Raw genomic sequence first — 21,313 nt, 5'->3', positions numbered from 1 at the left:
CACCCAAGGACAGTCGGTTATATTTCATCTCATCAGTTTCTCACTTGGAGATGTTATTAAGGAGTCATGTATTTGTCTTGTCTGACTGTAGCATATAAAGGTGTGGTTGTCTGAGGACTGCAGTGTTGTGACCTGTCTAATTTCATCCAGATGCACATATAATTAACCCTCATAAGTACAATATCCAGTGATGCTCTCCCTGGTTCAGAGATTTTTTTTTGGGCAGTATTCCCCTTTTCGTGAAGTGTAACATGCAGGACAAGCACTACAGACTCAGAAATAGAGAGGCATCACAGGAAGTGGATCGTGCTTTTCTCTGCCATGAATTCATGGCCTTAAGAGTGGTTTGAGAAGTATGTTGCTCCTGTCCCTGGATTTCAGTTTCATATGGTAGCACTATCTCTCACAGCAGCACTCTGCTTTTGTTGTGTACGTGCTGCGCTATCATAGTAGAGCTGAAAATCTACAGCAGCTGGTAAGCACCAAATAATTTTACTTTATAAGATTGTTGTCACTTCATCTCAAAAAAGAAAAAAAAAGTGAAACTAAGATACAGAGAAAGGTGACAAGAATAATGGGAGGTATGGAGCTGGTTTTGGCCAGTCTTGGATACATCATCGTCAGCTGCTTGGATCAGTGAGCTGCATCAGGATAGCAGTCCTGTCCTTTCCAACCAAACAATTCTATGATTCTCACAGTGAATAACACCCCAAACTATTACAGTTATCCTGATACAGACCACCCTGAGGTGCCTAAGACATGTGCTAGGATTTGCATGTTCCTTTTACCTGAAGAGCTGAGACCTTAATGTCAGTGAGATGTTCCTTTCTGTCTGACTCTACAGGGAGTCTCAAGTAATTTTCAGACCTTCGGCCATCTGTTAGCATCTTTGTAGGGAGCAGTATTTTGCCAAGGAAGTATCTACTAGATGTCCTGATGCCCTCTCTTTCTGTGCTGCTCTCTGCTAGCAACATCTGCTGCCAAACCTTGAGTAGTGCATTTGCTGTTAGAATTTGGCGTTCATCACAGTGTCCTCCTGATTCACTTGAGCGAGGTGTGTCCAAGTTGGTAACATCTAAAACTTGGGGAAGAAGCTGCAGAAGTAAATTTTTGACTTTGATTTGACATTAATGTTTTCCTGTTACACTTGGGATGCTTTGGTCTGAGGAGGAAGGCTTCAGGTGTAAGGTCTGTGTTCTTAAAACAAGATATTTTGTTCCAGATGTTCAGGACCTTTGTGCAATTGGCAGGATATAGCTGTGGAGATAGCAACTGGTGTTCTGGTGTTTAAACTGCGAGAAGAGTCTCCTTCAACAGAAAGCTTCTCTGGATTGCTTTGTTGCCTACTCCATATGGTTTAAGCAGCCTTGACACTTGATTAAGTAATGTGTAAATCTAGTTTGGGAGGTTTGTTCATGCATGTACTCCTCCTTAATAGTTAGCTCAAGCTTCATTTTGGAAACAGGTTTTGGCAGAACTTTCCTGGGGTGGGTTTAGGAGAATCCTCGGCCCATCTCTGAGTGTAAAACATCTCTTGTTATTCTGTCTGAGTGGACGGTGTTTCAGAACAGGTCCCTCTCCCATATTTTTTAATTGAGGAACCAGGACTCTTGAGAGGTGTTGCCAATACCAGTTTGGCAGGATGTCTTTTGCTCTTCTCATCAGCAGCAGTAGCAGGAAGCTTGCTTTGTTTGGGACCTCTCTAATTCTAAGCATTGACAGACAGCTGCTGCCAGTCCCTCCTTGGGACGTCAGTGCAGGTAAATATAATAATGCTTTTAAAAAGAATTAAAAAGCCCAATAAAATTTATTTCATGATGAAACTAAAGTATAATTTTGTCGAGTTACAGGAGCACGCAGGTCAGAGAGCGGCTGGTCCACCAGCCTCCTGCTCACACCTGGATGAGGTAGGTCACTTGTGGCCTTTTCTAGTTGGGTTTTGAGGATCTCCAGTGATGGAGAGTCCACAGTTGCTTTGGGTGACCTGCTCCAATATTCAGCTAACCTCAAGTGAAAATTTTTCTTCTGTAGGTCTAATCTGAGTTTCTCATACTTGAGCTTGTATATTGCCTTCTGTCTTACCCCTGGGTACCTCAAGCAGAGCCTGGTTCTCTATACCTTCCCATTAGATAGTTGCATACAAGAGTCTGAGAACCTTTAGTGTTTGAGTTGTTAACTGCTCTTTGTAGAACATGGGCCATACATTAAACTGACCAAAGAGAACATTTATTTTTTAGACCCAACCCATTTTCTGCTGTAGGCAGTTTTTTAGGGATAACATACCATTTCTACAAAACTTGTCAGGAATGTGTTGTTATTCCAGGGGATGGTGAATCAGTTTTTTGGAGGATTTGCAGTTGGTTAATTGGAATAGAAAACCTTTAGAAATATATCGTCACTTCGTAGATATTGTGTAGGGCCTGTGTTTGGATTACTTTAGTGATACTCTGACCTTATTTATGTGATAGTCCAGTTGTTTGGAGGTCAAAATTCAGTGTCAGTTCATGACATCTTGAAGGTTCTGGTATCTGGTAGACAATGTTCCTGACTATTATGGCCAATGGTAACAAGCTAATAAAATTCCTCCAATATTTCCCCTTTAGAATCACTCGATGTATTTCCTGGTACAAATATCAGAATAGCTGGATCAAGTTCAAAGGAAATCTTTGTGGTATTGTTCATAAACCCAGCAAACTTAAGAGGCTTTGATTTACTACTTCAGTGGGCAATGTGTCCTGGGTTCTTGTTTTCCTTTTGTATTTCTCTTTACAATGTGCAAAAAAAGAGCTGAACTGCATTAAAGTTTGTCCCCCCCTTTTTGTTTTTTTTTCTTCTTCCCTCCTCCCTCAGATTGCAGCTATTCTCAGGAAACGAAAACTTGACTATTATTTGTACAAACTGCTACCTGAGATCTTGCAATCAACTTCCTTTCTGACAGCAAATGGGACCTTGTATATTGTTTGCTTTTGCATTCTAAGGTTGGTATACTGTCCTAAAAATGTAATAGGAAAGCTATTTTTGATGCAACTTTTAAATTTATGTAATAATTTGTCTTTGCTTATATAATAGGCTTGTTTGTAATGGGTAGGAGTAGGAAAAGCAACAGCTATGCCATCCACTTGATTTCTGGTCTTACCACTTGAACTGAGAAGGCCTAATCTTTCTCTCCTAGAAAGAACTGTTGTAATTTGATGCTTGTTTCTATTTTCCTGATGCAGGTGCTGTGATAACTTTTAATTATCCTAAACTTAATCCATCCACCCAAGTTTGTGGTCATAAGTGAAGAAAATCCCAGCACAGCTTCTGGGGTTCTGCAAGATACAGGCTCGCTCTGAAAAATGAGTATAAATGGCACTTGTATTCTGAGTTCTTTCCAGTATATTTCAAGCAACTATTAAAATAGTTAAAAATTATACTTTCCTATTTATGAATATGATGATGCCCTAGATCTATATACATTTATTGTAGGAGATGTTATACATAGACCTGTAAAATCTACTGTAGGTATCAATTTTTGAAAGTTATTTGTTGGTGCACCCAACAGCCCCTCTAAAAGTTAATGAAAGTCTTTATGCCCTTCTTCTGTATCTGTTTGGGGGTCTCTAACCTTAGTTTCAAATCTGAGGGGGAAGGCTGAAGATCCGTGGAATGTTTTTAAATCAATCACTTGCAAAATTCAGAATGATTCTTTGAGTAACAAGCTCTAAAGAATATGAATTTTTCTAGCAATCTGAGTTGTGTTAATACTGATTTATCTTTACTCCTCTGAGCTGTACAGCAGTCTTCCTTATTCTGTCTTGTACTTGCCTTTAAATCTACCGTGCCTTATTTCAGTGCTGTACTTGGATGTTACTCTCTAAATGAAGCTGGTGTGGTGGATGTAAGTTTAATTGCTTTCAGTGGTTCCTCTAACTGAGGTATTGGCCATCTAGGAGATCTGTGAGTATGCCTGTACTAGTAAATGAAGCCAGTAAGGTATTAGTGTCTTGCTTTGAAGCCAGCTAGCATGGCATAGCTTTCACGTCTGTGGAGCATGGCTGTCTAAAGGTGTTCAGACCTCTAAGCCAGCGTGGGAATGCAGGCTGGGTAATGGAAATGGTACCTAGTCCATAGAATGGTCTGGGTTGGAAGATACCTTAAAGCTCATCTGGTTCCAGTCCCCTGCCACAGGCAGGTACTCCTTCCACTAGGCTAGGTTACTCAAAGCCCTATCCAACCATGTGCCCTCCAGGTCCTCCCAAAACACTGTTTGGGTTGACCCAGGCTAAAACCCTGCAAAGGATGATTTTAACTATTTAACATGACAAGGGGTGTAGGTAAATGCTTACCCTGCTGTTCTTACAGCTGTGCAGCAGAGTAACCCCAACATCCTGGGAGATGTACATGCTTTATCTGTTACAATGAGATACCCATGAAGAGTTGTCACCTCCAGCAGAACCTGTGCTGGTGGGATCTTTGCAGACTGCCCACTACCTGCAAGTGCAGGACTTGCAAATAAAACCTGTTAGCCTGTAGTTAGGGTGCTGATTGGAGCTGAGGAACTGAGATTGCTACTAGAGGCAAAAGAAGAAAGTGTTTAGACAGCCTTATGCATTGTATCTATTGAAGTATATGAATGTCCAGTTATAAGGAGTATTTTGCAGCTTTTCTGACCAGAATAAAGTTTGGAGCCTCAGCAGTTATGTAAGTAGGGTATTTGAGAGCTGTTAAATGCCTTTTCAGAAAACAGTGGGTAATGTGATTATCAGAAGTCATACTTTCTAAATTTACTGGTGTTCTTTAAAGGATAAATATATATATGATGAGGATCCAGTTGGTACATTATACATAATTCACAAATGACTTTGACAGGATTGCTTGCCAGGACTCTTCCAAGAAGAAGGATCCTCTGTCTTCCAGGAATTAGTAAATGATTAGCAAGTAGTTAATGTATATGAAACAAAACAAAGGATAAACAATCCATTTTCATAATCAGAAGGGGTTGCCAATGATGTTCTTGTTGTGTCCTTTGTTTTGGATATACCTCAAGAACCTGGAAAGGGGGTGAAGTGTAGTGTGGAGATTGTATGAGATAATTTAGGTTACACAGAAATCTAAACCTGACCCTGTTCCCTTTAAAAAAGATCTGTTGATTCAAAAAAGTCACAAAATTTGAGAGAAGAAAGTGCAGAGTAATGCATTAAGAGGGAAAAAGCAGCCTTGTCCTTACACAGGGATGAGCTTTAAACTGGCTGCTGTTGATCAGGAAGTGTTTGAGAGTTGTCATGGACAGGTTCATTGAACAGGTCAGTTCAGTATTTGAATATGGTCAAGGAGCTGAGTAAGTGTTATTTGGAGAGAAAAAGATAACAAGCCAGAAAGCTGTATAAATACATGAGATCTTTACAGGTGCTGTATGCCTTTTTTTGTTCTTTTTTAAGAGCTTTGCTTTAGATCATAATGTTGACGAGTCCTTCACTTGGAATGTACTTAATACCAACATTGTCTTGCAGTTTGAGCTGTATGAGTTTGCTTCTATTATCTGCTTTTGTGTCCATCATGGAGGATAGAAATAGGAGATTTCACTCCTCTTTTTAACCAATCTGTGTGGGATTTTTTTAGAGTTATTTATTTAATGCTTTGTTTGAACTTGTATGATTCCTTGAACCTGTTGCTGTGTGATATACACATGCTTCCTTTGGTAGCCCCTGAGAGCAAATATAATTACATGTGATTTTCCAGTCTGGAATGTGATTTGACGTTGTATGTTTTAATCCATCAAAGGAATACCAGTATCTCTATGGTGTTCTGCGTATCTGTGGCCTGGGTATCCCTGAACTTGATTTGCAGCCATGCAAAGAGATTGGCTAAGGCTGTGGAGACTTAGATCCTCTAAGTCTCATTCTAGATAGTGGTAATAGAGAGATTGGATGTGATATATTTGTATAATAGGATACACGCTGCATTTTTTTGCATCTTTTTTTGCTTGGAAGGTACATTACAGAGGGAGCAGCAGTTACTCAGGAGCATCTATGTCCCATGCAGGTTGCTGAACTTATCCTCCTGCAGTTCTACACCAAAGCAACATACTAAAGGCTTTGTAGCTGGACATGTTAACTCACATTTACCTGCACAGTTCCTGATTTGAGAAGGATTGCCTGCTCCCTTCTTCTGTAGCAACAAGCAGGAGATGTATTGGCAGGCATACAGGGTGTCCTGGGTGAAGTGACCTCTTCATCTCTTTGTAACTTTACCAAAGTCCCAGTGAATCTTCAGTCAGTGGGTGTACTGAAAATACATCTTAGTCATCCAGTAGCAATTAAAATATCTCAATATGAGATTTGTCATTGAGAAGTCTGGCTTGTGCTAATACGTCATTTTGGTGCTCTTGTAATATTTCAGCTAGAGAAAACCACCAAAATTGAAACTGCTGCAAAGATTTTCAAGGATGTAAAGCTTAAAGCAATAAAGCACGATTGTTTAATATTCTCACCATTTCATATGTGGGCAAAATGTCAAAACCATCTATATCCAGTAGTAGCAGTGACTTAGGCTGTGGATAGATGTTCTCAGCCTAGAAGGGATTACCAAACTCACTTAGAATCATAGACTCATAGAATACTTAGGGTTGTAAAGGACCTTAAGAGCATCCAGTTCAATCCCGCTGCCATGGGCAGGGACACCTCACATTAAACCATGCCATCCACGGCTGTGTCCACCCTGGCCTTGAACACTGCCAGGGATGGAGCATTCACAACTTCCTTAGGCAACCCATTCCAGTGCCTCACCACCCTTACAGTAAAGAACTTCCTCCTTATATCCAGTCTGAACTTCCCCTGTTTAAGTGTGAACCCATTACCCCTTGTCCTATCACTAGAGTCCCTAATGAAGAGTCCCTCCCCAGCATCCTTATAGGCTGACCTCTGGGTTTTACCCCCTCCTCTTTACTTATTGGAGTGAACTGGGGTCTCTACAGACTGCTCTGTTGGCAGAGCACTAGAGTGTTGATCTCTGGTAGGGGTGTGTGATAGGCCAGCTGGAGGTTGTAATCTCTTCAGCTGGTGAGATCCAGAAGACTACATCTGTCTGGGCGTCAGACGGAAGCACGAGGCTCCAGTGCTGACAAGCATTACATTTGTTACATGAGAGGTGGGATTGTTAGGTTTTGGGGTTATTAAATGAAAAACCTCATGAAGACATAGTTCTCTTAGTCTAAACTAGAGTAATTAAGTTTGTCCGTGTACAGCTTTAGATTAGCCTACTTAATTAGATTCAGCCTTATGTATCCACCAGCTTTTGAGTTTTGGATACAGTTATACATTGAGGAATTAGGTGCATAACCTGAAAGAACTCATACTTCTCATTCCAATTTCTAACCATAGACCATGTGAAAATAACCATGTAAATAAGGAAGAAAGCCCCCTTGTTTTCATTTACTTCAGCAGAAGTTTAAATCCTTCACTTAGCTGATTGGACGTTTTAATTTCCACTAGGTTTTACTATGCAAAATGTTCCAGTTGTTTTCAAAATCTTATCAAACCATACATGGAAGCATTCTTAGAGAGATTCTAAACCATGCCAAAAGAACAAATTCCTGTTTCTTTCCCACAGAAAAAGGCATTTGTTCTGTTACTTAACAGGTGTGTCTGGGAAGATGTGTTCATACTTATTTCAGATGGCTTCTCTGAAACTTCATACAGTAATTGCTTTCTGAGAGAGTCCTAATAATGAACTTTAGCTCCTGCAGCATTTGGCATTGTCATCCTGAGAAATTCTCCTCCTGCAGCCGTGGGAATGAGCAGTGTGTGTAATTGCCATTACATCACTTACTGCTGATACACTGGCTCTCTTTTCAGTTATGAACATGAGCTGGCATTGCTCACTGGTAATACCGTTTGTGCAGAAGTATGAAATGAGGCTGATCAGGCCTTTTACAGCAAGGTTAAAAATGGGCTAATCAGATGGTATTGATTATCCTTGTTCTTCTGTTTTGTCAGCATGAAATTTTACCTGAGGACATTTCCTTTTGTACCCTGTATTTATGTCTGTATCTATATGTGTTTGCTATTGTTGTTTGCTGTGTTTTGGGAAGGGTGGAAGACTCCATGTTTTCCTGCATTAGTAATTCTTGCCAACCTGGCAGTGTTGGTGTAATTGAAGTATGCTTATTATCATGCTGCCAAATCTCATGACTCCCTGACCATTGTTTGCTTCTGTGATCACCCTGAATGAGTTGGATGGTACAGGTGTCCTGAGCAGACCAAATGTGGTCAGTGACATTCTCTGACATGCATTTTGGTTTTCTTCCTTTAACAGTGACCAATTTAGAGAAATATTTTCTTAGATGTTATTTGTATAACTGTTGTTTTCAACTTATTGTTGGATTAATTTTGCTGGTTGAATTTTGTGGACTCTCTGAATGAAATCCAGATCTTGTTGCAAAAAATGAGAGCTTTCCCACCTTACTAGAACTGGCATGTCACTTCTTGTAATGTGCAGATTGATTCCTTGGCTTGCTGTAAATGAGTGGTTTACTGCTTTTAGCATCAGTTGACTATCTCATGAGCATGATGTATATGATACCCATCCCTGGTAGTGTTCAAGGCCAGGTTAGACAGAGCTTTGGGCAGTGTGGTCTAGGGTGAGGCATCCGTACCCATGGCAGGGGTTGGAACTGGATGAAATTTAAGGTGCTTTCCAACCTGAACCATTCTATGATTCTATGATATTAATTTGATTTGATTTCTGGCTCACCTGATTGTATCCCTATATTCCATAAAGCACATCTTCCTGAAAATGTACTTGGAATATTAGCAGGGGGAAGAATAACTAAGAGTTCTTACAGGAGATTTTTCAGTGATTAGTATGTGGAGCTTTTCAGAACCATCTCTTGAAAGCACTGTTTGCTTTGGAGCAAAGGAATCCTTCAGATGAAATGGATATATTAATGCAGTGCTTCAGGTGTTTCATGGTTATGAAGCTCTTCCAGAACCCCTCTGAGAACTGTCCAACTCTAAAACCAGCATAATTAGTATTTATTTGTAAGTGGTGATTAATGTAAAGGGACAAAATGAATCTTAAGTGTGTGTAATTTTATAATAAAAGTAAACTATGCTGTTGTATGTGAATATTTCAGTTGCTTTGCATGTAATATGTGTACAAATTACATTTGCAGGAAGATACTTGGAAAATTCTACATCTGGTCTCCTGGCTTTGGTGCTGCATTACCTGCCTCCTACATGGCTATTCTCATTGAAAGGAAAAGCAGGTACAGTTTGTGTTTATGGATTTGCAGTTTCATGTAATGCTGGAAATGGAGTTTATTTGAAATAGTGTCTTTTACAACCTTAGATTTAAACCTAGAAAGCTACTGGGAAGTAAACACAAATATTCAGTTTCTTGGTTGTGGTTTGTTTCCCTTGTTTAATGGGTAATTGGGTTGCTTGATTGTGTAGGATTTCTTAAACTGTTTTTTTTCTGTGTGTTTTTAAAGATAATTTAACGTTTGTGATTAGTCACAGAGTAGGAGCATCCTAATGGAAGTTGCTGATGAGTTAAGGATGTGAAGTTAGTTAAGACACACCAGTAATCGGATTTTGTGGAAAGAAATGACTGGAAGGGCTGAAGTTTCATCCAAAATTGGATAAAATGTAAGGATACAGAAGGCAAAGATTTCACTGAAGAGAAGGTGCTGAAGTTCAGCTGCCAATGGGAAGTTTGTTACTAAAACATGAAGAAGGGGGAAGCAAGATTCTGAGTGATTCAAGAGTAGCCAAAAGCCATGAGAGGTGGTGGGTGAAATCCTCACTTGTAAGGTTGTTATGTTTCGGCGTTCAACTTCTATTGGTAGTTTGTATCAGTAATGAAAGTTATAATGTTTAATACTGTGTGAGATGCCTTAGTCATCTGGTTAGTAAGCTTTATTCGAAGTAGAGAAGGTGACAAAAGGATAATGTAAGAGATTACTCTTTAAAAGATGAGGTGGGGGGGGTTAGTACTAAATATGATGCAAATGCATTTTTGGTTACTGTGAATATCTGAAACTTCCTTAAGCAGTCATTCCAAATAACTGCAGATATGTATACATCATGTTGTTGACTGGCTCCATTCCTGAGCAGTCATGGAGTAAGCAAAACCTAAGCCAGGTTTTGGATAAGATACCGAAAGTTCTGCCCTTTTGAAGGAACGCATTATCCATTGGTTTTGAAGATTGAGGATGGGTGAGAACTTCTGGAGAGGTGGGAGCGCATCTAAGTCACTTCATTTAATGTCACTATAGAGAAAAATCATAATAAAATTACTAAATAAGTTAATTATCTTTTTAATGTCCTTCCCAGCTGTTTGATTTTCAGTTACTTCCTAAGAGGGTGGACATATTTTGGTAGAACTTTGTCTAGTTCCTTAGGCTCCAGCACTGCCACAGGCATCAGAGTTTCATTTTGCAGTGAGATCAAATGCATTTTCTCTCTTTGAGCAGCAATGGCTTAACTTTTCCTGCAGACCTGTTAGAGTGTGAGGATTTTGTGTGTCAGTCTTCTATTATTTCTAGATAAGGTTAAAAGGGAAGAGATGAGGCTGGTTGTCCATCTGTGAGCTTCCTGTAGCTTTCAGAATATTTGAGTTGAAACTGCTTGTGCGCCCAAACATGTATGAGGTTTTGTGTAACAGTGAAACAACTTTGAAATTCAAACTTGAAAGCTAAGTGTAGCAAGAACAGTAGGCAAACAAATTTTGTGTCAAATGGATATTTCTGTAAGTCCTAGTGGCAATGTATGAAAAAGCTTTGGTATGTTAACAGGCTCCTATTTAGTACCTGCAATTTGAAATAAATCAAAGTTGAAATAGAGGTGTGTGAAAATGACAAAAAGAGGTTGGTATAGCATGGATGTAATGAATAGTGGTGAAATACTCAGTTCCTGGAAGGTTATTCTCTTTTCTGACAGAGTGCAAAATGTGTGACCAATGGTATTTTGCCTAAAAAGTTCACATTCATAGAATGTTTTGGATTGGAAAGGTCCTGAAGATCATCTAGTTCCAACCCCTGCCATGGGCAGGGCCACCTCACACTAAACCATGCCACCCAAGGCTCTGTCCAACCTGGCCTTGAACACTGCCAGGGATGGAGTATTCACAGCTTCCCTGGGCAACCCATTCCAGTGCCTCACCACCCTTACAAGTAAAGAACTTCTTCCTTATATTCAATCTAAACTTCCCCTGTTTAAGTTTCAACCCGTTATAGTCCCTAATGAAAAGGGTCCCTCCCCAGCATCCCTATAGTCCCCCTTCAGATATTGGAAGCTGCTGTGAGGTGTCCACGCAGCTTCTGTTCTCCAGGCTGAAGAGCCCCAGCTTTCTTGTATTGCATGAGATAAAATGCAAAAAGGCAGCATTTGTATCGCAGTGTAACACATGCAGCTCAGAACGTGGGGTCATTGTTAGTAGGGGAAAAAGATGTTAAATGGCATCTAAAGGTAATTGAAAGTTTAGGGGCTTTTTTTAAATATCAAGTTGTTTGGTGTGTTACTACATGCTAACAGTGTATATAATGTGTGAAATGCTGCTGCTGCCAGGCTTAGTGACATACGACTTTCTGATTTCACATCTGTTTGCTTGTTAGCTTCTGTTACAGGCAAAATCAAGCTTTCATAGCCTTGTAGTCTCGTAGGAGATGGTCGTTTGGCACAGAGACACAGTGGCATTCTCACTTGTCTTCCTGAGTAGCTTTAACAAATTGTAGTAGAAGAAGCAGGAAGGTGGGAAAAAGTCCTGATTTGAGTTCATAAACATATCTCCAGCCCTTCAAATTGCTACTAGCAGCTGGCAGCAACATTGAGCTTAATCACTTAATCTCTTCCCAAGTGGATACCCTATTTTAAGTACCTCACTGGCATTTGCTTGCACAGCATCTCTGTCAGTCCTGTACTTGGGAACAGCAGGCTTGTAAATCAGATTTGCTTCCAAGTGCTGCTGCTCATGTGTGCCTGCCTTGTATGTTTTATAATCCTTAGGGAAGAACAGGAAAAAGAGATGGATAGCATGTCTAGGAGCATTAGAATCCTGAGGAGGAGCGTGTTTTCTAGTGTGTTACGGAACTCGTGTGATTAGAGTTTGATCTGTGTAATATGTGATTGCAGACTTGCATGGCACTGGTGATGAGAAAGGGCGGTGATGTTGCAGAGGAGCTTGAGAGAGAGTCAGGAAATGATCTGCATTTTATTGTGCTGCTACAGTTCTATAAAGATATACTTTGCCAGTTAGTATATCCATGTGTATTCTATTTGGTGGTGATAAAACATGGTTATCCTGTCTGTGAAAACTGATTTATTAGGATCTGTGGAAAGGCCCGAGGAATAAATAGACTTGTAAACCTGTTTTGTGTATTTATACATGAATGTTGGGACTAGACGATCGTAAGGTCCTTTCCAACCCTAACCATTCTATAATTCTATGTTCTGTGAGGTTACCAGAGGACAGCTAGTCATGTTATGATTCAGTGATGTTTTGATAAGAATTATTTCTTAGATAATGATTGAATGTAAATAGATAAGCATGGAGATGATGCGTTTCTAATGTTCTCTACCTTTAGTCCCTTACTCTGGTAGGAGTAACTCTGGATTTTTGCATTCTTACTGGCCAGTGCAGGATTTATAAATGACAGTCTGACATCTGTTAGCTGCAGAGCTGATGCATGTTTGATGCTCTGAAAAGTGCGAAGAGGACACAGAGTTAAAGTTCAGCTGATTTTGACTGTACGTTATCTCGTACACTAGAGATTTTAATCCTTTTTAATGTTAGCCCTGCCATGTGCCGTGGTTTAAACCCAGTCAGGCAACTTGTCTCTGCTTCCTCACAGCTTCCCCTCCTCCCTGAAAAACTGGATGATCTTAAGGTCCCTTCCAACCCTAACTATTCTATGATCCTGTGATTCTATGAATAGCTGTTACACAGTTATTTCTTTTTTGCTGTATTTATGTCTCTGGCAGAGGTGTTGAAAAGTGAGGTGAAACAATATTGTAGGTGGTACGTGTTTTCACATGCACAGAAAATGTGCTTGCAAATAAGGAAAGTGCTCCCTTTTCCTGGGGAAATCTGCACCATTCATTACTACGTGCATTTTTGTAATTCCTTTTGATTATTTGATGGTGACTTCAACATTTTAATTACTCTTGATGTATGTATTGTCATAACTATGGCTCTATTATAATGAGTAAGCTTCTAACTGGTGCAATTGTACAAGTGTATAGAAGAATATAATTTTCTTTACAGTTTCGCTTTTTATGTCTTCTAGTAAAGAAAAATGATGCAATGCTTTTATGACAGAATTTAGATCTGTAGTGTTAGGCATTAAAAGTTGTATTAATGCCTCTTCAAAGGTGGAAATATGACTCAAGTGCATTAATTTTTTTAAGCTTCCTTGGGAAATCATTTGATTATCCTTTGTATGGAGTTGTTTTACCAGTCCACTCCTTGTTTACTCATAGGTGTGGTTTCAAATTGTTGATGATAAGCAATTTTAGTTGTTTGTAGTTCTGAAAGATGAGTATTTTGGTTTCTGCTTGTAATTCAAAGTAACAGACTCCAGTCATTTTTCAGCATCTGTCGACTGCTAACAACAGGGATTGAGCCTGTAGTAAAGGAGGAGGTGCGTGGCTTAGACTGGAAGACATGGTACTACCTTGTTCTAGAAGCACTGAGACAGTTAGAAGGAAAGGAAGTAACTGAATATACTTGTTAAATGGTTGTGAATGAAGCTGTTGAAATGGGATTTGAGGCTTGGCTGGGGCCTGCATGTTACTGGAAATCTGATTAGATCGGTGGTGCCTTCCTGATTTCTAATACGAGGAAGTCTGATAGCTCAGTGAAGAGCCTGTATTTAAGAGCTCTGTGATTTCTCTCAAGGAAAAGAAGCATAGAATCACAGAATGGTTTGGCTTGGAAGGGGCCTTAAAGCTCATCTGGTTCCAACCCCCCTTCCACTAGGCCAGGTTGCTCCAAGCCCTGTCCAGCCAGGCCTTGAGCGCTGCTAGAAATGGAGCATCTCTAACTTCCCTGGGCAATCTGAATGATATTAAGTGTTTTGGAAATGTGCTGATGTTTTTAAACCGTTTGTGTTTTGCTATTAATTAAATGGCAGACTTCAGTTTGTTGGACTCTTGTTCAAAATAGTAATGTATTAGTGAGTTTTGAGAACTAGAAAGCTTTAAGAAGGGACACAGTTATAGTGAAATTAATTGTCTTAGTACCTGGCTAACTTATTTCTTCCTTAGTAAGTAATTAAGCTAAAGAAAGTTTAACTCCAGCCACCTCCAAGTTATGTGGCAGCTCTGAAGGGACCCTTCTGGGATCGCCCCTGACCCCCTTAGGCTGCATTACTGTTTACATACTGGCTGTTAACATTATAGCGGCGCCTGTCTCGTCACTACAGTCAAGACTGTGTCACTGATGGTCTTATAAAACTGGAGATTTAGGGGGTTTGTAATTTGGTTGTAAAATCTCGCTCTGGGCAACGATGGGCAACATGGTTTTAGTTGTAAACGTTGGGTGTTTTCATCAAGAAAACCAGTGGACTGGATTCTCAAAAATATTTAAAGCATGTACATTTAGAAAGTGATCCAGTGCATGTTATAGAGGACATCTGTGTATATACATGTTTTTAGTGTCTTGGAAGCACAAGTATTACTTCATATTGCTTAGAAAAGTGATGGAAACATTTGTGTAAGAGCATGGAATTCTGAGACTGTATGTTTGCTCTCCTGATCAAACAGTTCCTGTCAGTGTTATTTGCTTGCCCTAATTGCCATTAGTCTAAATACATTATAAGGAAGAATATGGCAGCATAGGAATGGTAAAGAGTGTACGCTGTAAATAAATACCGCCTTTTCATAGGCTTGTCCTTTCAAATATGTCTCTGTTGCTATATATTTCTGTATAGTACTATACTATATTTAGACTTGAGGTGACAATGGCCCTTCTCAAAATGCTTTACAGTTACCTGGTTTAATATTGTATTTTAGGGGAACCTATAAATCACCAGTATGGTGGTCAAAACAGACTTCTACCACAGTGAGTGTTTGTGCAAGCTTCAGGCTTACTTGGTGCAGGTAAAAGATTGAGTGAGGCAGCTACACTGAGGGATTAGCTTTTGCATCTTTATGTTGTGGAAAAAAACCCTCGAGTTTGGATCACTCACATGAGTGTTTTGTGGTGTAATCTGGTAGAGCAGGAAAACAAGTTTTGGAGTTGTATTCCTCTGAAGTGATTATTACTGTGAAATATGGAGCCAAGCTGTAGAAGTTAATGGAATGCTTTTTGTTTCTAAACCAAACAATATTAAATCCATGGCACTTCAGCAACTGCCTTGGTGAGAGCCATTGTTTGAGAGGTCTGTGTTTTTGTAGTAACAGCATGTAAACATTTGAACATGTTTTGCTGCATGATTTGAGGGCTGCTACTGCTGTAGTTACAGGATCACAGAATCACAGACTGGTTTGGGTTGGAAGGGGACTTAGAGCTCATCCAGTCCCAGCCCCCTGTCAGGGGCATCTTCCACTAGAGCAGGTTGCTCCTACAGTTAGCAGAGGGAGGGAAGTCACTGATCTTTCTAGGCTGCCTGGAAGGGCAGGAGTCAGGCTGGAAGATGCAGTTATTGTGGGAATGTTGTGAGTGGATGGGCAGCTCTTGGGAGTGTTTTTCATTGAGAGGAGCATATCTTGCTGACTTTGGCTGTTTGTGGGAGCTTGTGCCCAGCAAAGGGCTAAAGTGTTTCTAATCAAGGGTTTACAGTAATTTGTCTGAGAAATGGGTTCGCCTGCTTTATGTTATGTTTGTCCTGACACAGTCAGCTTCCAGTCTGGAAAAGAACCCCTATAGCTGGGTGCTCAACACTAGAAAGATTAATGATCTCTGCAGGGTATGTTCCTTTGTTTATATTTTTGGAGAGATTTCTGTGTTTCACTTATTGTTACAGCATTAAATGTTAATTCTAGAGAAAGTTCCAGTTAATATTAATGAAGTCAGTTTTTTAAGAACCACATTTTATAAGTACAGGAGCAGGCAACTCCAGTGTGTCCTAAGTCAAGCAAATGGGGCAGAGACAACAGGAAGGGGTTTTAAGTGCATCAACAGCAAAAGAAGATCTAAAGAAACCACTGGACTCGTATTGTCTTAGTTACAAAGGGAGACTAAATAATTGTCTTAAGCTAGATTTCACCCACTTCAGATGGCAGAAATTTGGCAAGATGAATCCTATAGTTGTGAATGGAGCATGAAGGATCCTTGGGGATCAGTGATCCCAGTCCCATGCATTTATTCCATGGTTATAAAAAGGAATCAGGCTTCTGAAAAACTGCAGCTATGTCTGCAAAAGTGTTCAACAGCCAAGTTTCAGAAGTTTTCAGCTTGCAGCATTTGAGTGTTGGAAACATTTACTTGCTTGAGTGGCCCTTGAGGTCTTGCACAAGGTGGAAGAGCAGGAGAGCAGCTACAGCTTTATAGTCAACAATCCATTTTCTGGGTTAACACAGGCAGACAGAGTAAGTACACTGGCATACCCCATGTAAAATATATACCTGTCATTCTGGAGATGCTGGAGAATGTCTTGCAGACATCTCTCAGTGTTGTTACAGTCAGAACTGAGCTGGATCATGGGGGATGGTTTGGTTGCATTTGCTCAATGGTCTCCAATTCCTGAGCCTGAGGAGGATTTACCAGCTTAGGCACAGCACCAGCCAGGAGGTTAGTGATAAGTCATCCCAGGCAGCACCCATTAAGCTCTGTACTACCTCTGTCAGCTGACATGAGGCCAGCATGGATGGACAAAGGGCAGTGCTAAGGTCAGGCTGCAAGCTCTGACAGATCCCAGGTGACTCTGTAGTTAACTCTTCATGTGCTGCTCCATGAGGAATTGAGACTTGAATATAATTAAAGCTTATTTTCATTTTTCTAAGGACCACTTTTGGCAAATCTTGTACTTTATGGGCTGAAAACTAAGTAAATGTGATTTATTCATCTGAGTGGTGGTGGAATTTTGTATTCTGCTTTTCATCATTAACCCCACAACCACCTCCTTAGAAAACTTACAGTGCTGTTGAAATGCCTACAGCTAAAATGTTAAAATTCAGCCTGCTGCTGAACATTGGACTGTTCTGACTTGGATTCCAGTGGCACAGAGGATTAATTGCTCTGTTCTGTCTGCTCAGTGCTAGCATCCAGGAGACGCTCATTTGGACTTCCTTGGCTTGAGCAAACACTTAATACATCTTCTGTGTCTGAATGCTTGTGTGTAATGTACAGCTCCCAGAGGGGGAATAATAAATACTCTGCTAGGATAGGATAAACTTCAGCTGCTGCCCTGGTGAGCTGGCTGCAGTGCTGGCTGCTGGAGCAATGAGAAGTTTGACATTTACCTGGCGAGGTAACATCTCTGCCCACCTTGGTGCACTGCCTGAAAGAGTTGGAGGGGATTTTTCTGCTATACATTCCTCAGGTCTGCTTGAAGGGTATTGTTTTTAGGCAGTAGAGATGAGAGGTGCTTAAATCCTTGTTTCCACATGAGCCACACTTATAAACCCTCTGTAAATGAATTGACTCTTTCCTGTAGTCTCATTGCTCCCGAGGAATTAAGGTCGTCATTAGCTCCAGCTAACACAGGAAAAAGCGTGGAGGTGGGAACCTAGAATGGGAATGATTTGCTATATTTAACCACAGGAAGGTTTTTTGTGGTGAAGATTAGAGCAGTGTACTGTGGTTAAACATCTTGCTTCCCCTTCTTGCCCTTTCCCCTCGAGATCCCAGGGCAGAAAATGACATGTTTTAATTTCCTTTGGTAAGTCCTATGGTTTTTATAGTGTTTCTTATAATCAGATGACTTCCCCTCCAGTTTGGACCTTTCTGATAAAGTAAGCAGATTCCTCTAAAGATGGTCTGTCTGAAAAGCAGGAACATCAGAGTACATGATGTCAAATGCAAGCCTAGAACAGGTCTCATGAACCTCTCATCATAATCCACTGCTTCAGCTTTAGTGAAAGACTGAAGCAATATGGACTGTCTGATAGTACAGCATCATTTTGTCTACTGGAGGGAATTTGTGTATGCTCAGTCTTGCTTCATTAGTGATAAGTTTTTCCTTTTCAGCTCTTCTTCAGTGTCTCTTATTCCTTGTGATCAATGGACTGAGGAACTAGCAGAAATGTTCTAACATCAGCCATTGGCATTTTGGATCTTGGAGCCTAAAGTTAGAAAATAATAGGTTTAGACTGAACTTGGCAATAGCTTCTTTCTGTCTTTGGTGGGTGAAGTGTCACATCAATGTCTGTCTGTAGTATCTGGCACAGCTCTTCATCAAATACTGATGTGCAGCCAGAAATTGACTTCTCAGTTCCTAAAAGGGGCCTGAAAAAAGATAGGGAAAGACTTTAGCAGGGCTTGTGACAGGATGAGGGGTGATGGTTTTAAACTAAAGAGAGAGATTCAGACAAGATGTGAGGAAAAATTCTTTACAATGAGGGTGGTAAAACACTGGCATGGGTTGCCCAGAGAGGTGATGGATACACCACCCCTTGAGGCATTCAAGGTCAGGCTGGATGTGGTTCTGGGCAGCCTGATCTAGTTGAAGATGTCCCTCCTCATTGCAGGGGGATTTGGCTATATGTCCTTTGAAGCCCTTCCAACCCAAACTATACTGTGATTCTGTGAAAGGCCTCTCAGTCAAAACTTCTGGTATGGCTTTACCTGCATTTCTAGAGAAGGATCCATTGGCTTCTGACACTGCTGTTCCTTGGGACCTCTTGTGTTCGAGGCCTTATAGATAACAATGTTAATCCATCTTCTGCATGCCTAATTCAGAGTTCCAGTTGGATTTGAAGCCTGTATTTAATATGATGTGATAGGCTGTTATTGGGCTCCTAGAGGGGGAAAAATGCAAATGTCTCTGAGGCTGGCAAGTCTGACTCCAAACCCTACTTGTGTGTTGGTATAGCTGCTCGGCTGTTTGTGACTATAAGGACATTTAGAAGTTGGTCACACCCTGTGAAAAACTGAGTTGAATTGATTTGTCACATTAGCTTTTTTACATATTGCTTGAGGTATTTTAGAATGAGTGTAAATCCATAACAGATGTAATCATTAAACCACGATGGGGCTAAAGAGAAAATTAGCTCGAAACATGCAAACAAAACAATAGCTACTAGTTTGACACGCAAGAAAAAGAACATTTGGCTGCTTAGGTCTTTTGAAATAGATGATTTTTTGAGTAGCTTATCAAAACCCTGTTATTGTGGAATGCATAGTCTCAAACTGGGTGCAGAATATGACTTGGGGAGGGGGAGGCAGCTAATTCAGTGGGCTTCTTGGGAAGCCTCTGGAGCTGCTTCTTATCAAGGTGCTGTGGGCTGGGTTTGGAGCGTACAGGTAAGGTATGGTGAATGGCTGAGGAGGCTGGAGGGTAGAAGAACGGCCTGAGGAGGGCTGGAGGGTAGAAGTAGAGGGGAATGAGTCAAATACTGGATGAATTTCCAGTGGTGTTGGGACAGCCACAAGCTGTCTGCTAGAGTAATAGCATTCTATGAGATTTCTTTTTTACTCTTTCTTCCTGTCCATCTCACTCCCAAAATACACTGAGTGTATGTCCAAGGCCAGAGAATATTGCATATCATAGAGTGGTTGGGTTGGAAGGGACCTTAAAGTGCATCCAGTTCCAACCCCCTGCCGTGGGCAGGGACCCCTTCCACTAGAGCAGGTTGCTCCAAGCCCCTGTATCCATCCTGGCCTTGAACACTGCCAGGGATGGGGCAGCCACAGCTTCTCTAGGCACCCTGTGCCAGGGGGCCTCACCTCTTTGTAGCTCTGGAATTTCTGTCCGCTGGCCTCCTGTTCTTCCTAGTTTTCATTAACAGTTCCATCCATTATGTCCTCTTTTTGCTATGAAAAAGCTGTGATTGCCAGCAGAATATGTAGAAGTAATGACCTGATGCTGATCCCCAAGACAGTTTTGCTGAAAAAGAGAGTATTTGCTTTTGTGCCTCATGCACTTATCTTCCAGAATGCAGTCAAGAAGCACATGCTGTATCTCACCTGAGAAGGTGCTCAGGCAGCGTTTTCTGTTTGATTGGCTGAGCCAGTTAAACCCAGTTCTGTGTTACTATCAGCACTCCAAAGAAACTGTTACTTGGAGCCTTACCTGGCAAGATCCAGTCCTTCTATACCAAGAATATTAATAAAGAATCACTGGAAATCCTTCATTTCTTTTTCTGAGGTTTGATTAGTTTGTTATTCTTCTGTTATCTACTAGTCAGTCCTTCTATGAAACTAATGAGCTTTTTGGAATCTGATTTTTATCTCTTCATGGAATCTTGGGAGGTTAAATCACACTTTAATGAAGAGGTTTTTTCCCCTCTGTAGGGCAGCCTTTGTTTTGAATCTGGCTTTGTAAGCACCATAGAGAAACTGGGAGAGGAGGAAGAGGGAGGGAATGTTGTAGGAAACTCTATAAAATACAGTGTAAAGCAGTTAAAAAATTAAACTGTAGATGTTATCTTGTGTTGCACGAGCTGAAAACTCTGCAAGAATTATGGGTCCTAAATTGACTGGAATGTATTACTGCAGATATATTTTCTTTTTGGCCTCTCTCTGTTCCCTGTTTTCTCAGACCCTCTCTTTGGCCTGTGTTCAAATCACAGAACATGTTGAGTTTATTTTCTACCCTTTTAAGAAAAACAAATTCTGAGTATTTGCAAGAAACCATGTAGTGTGCTCAAAGCAAATATCCCTGATTTGCAGCTTTGAGCAACTCAGTTCCCCCAACCTGTGCAGTGCCCATTGCCTACTTTAAACAAATCCATGTTTTGAAATAGAAGATTCCTTTAAAAAACAGTGTGTTCCTTAAACTGTGTATTTTTGACATGGAGTCATGTGCCTGAACACTATCTTCGTGTGAAAGACTTGGGACTGGTATTTACCAAGCCCAAAAAATACTCATTTTCTGTTTGGAGACTCACTGCTTCACTCTGTTTTCCTGATTTTCAGCATTATTTGGGAAGCTTATCTGTTCCTGCTGATTTGAAGTGAACTTTTGCACCAGGAGTTCGCTGCTGGCCTCCAGCTGTCAGTAGGAAATTGGTGGGTGTGAGAGATTAACGATACCCTAAACATAATCTGCGATACTTGTGTTATTACAGGGATGCAATCGCAACGCCAGATCTATACTTGGTCAGCGTGTGGTGTCAAGCTGCTGTAGAGCAGAGCCCCCCCGCTTCATTTTGACCTCTTCTTTTGAGGGGAAACCTGTGATTTGTGTGTGTGATTTAATTCTGCAGGTTATAAAGTGGTGTGTTTTACA

At 40.7% G+C, this 21,313-nt stretch overlaps 1 protein-coding gene across 1 annotated transcript in view; it reads left to right on the top strand.

Annotated features, from left to right (window-relative positions):
- TMEM135 (transmembrane protein 135) overlaps positions 1–21,313 on the top strand; it is a 163,078-nt gene that overhangs the window by 9,289 nt on the left and 132,476 nt on the right. The window contains exons 2-3 of the mRNA XM_061457995.1: positions 2,851–2,978; positions 9,155–9,247. Of these exons, the coding sequence (XP_061313979.1) occupies positions 2,851–2,978; positions 9,155–9,247 (221 nt within the window). The remainder of the gene's footprint in view (positions 1–2,850; positions 2,979–9,154; positions 9,248–21,313) is intronic.

This window comes from Pezoporus flaviventris, unplaced genomic scaffold (assembly GCF_033815535.1).
Source record: "Pezoporus flaviventris isolate CSIRO_AGI_PZ_B2104156 unplaced genomic scaffold, CSIRO_AGI_Pfla_v1 ptg000025l, whole genome shotgun sequence".
Classification (NCBI taxonomy): Eukaryota; Metazoa; Chordata; class Aves; order Psittaciformes; family Psittacidae; genus Pezoporus; species Pezoporus flaviventris.
The sequence above is the reverse complement of the archived record's forward strand: the minus strand, read 5'-3'. Positions and strand labels throughout refer to the sequence as shown.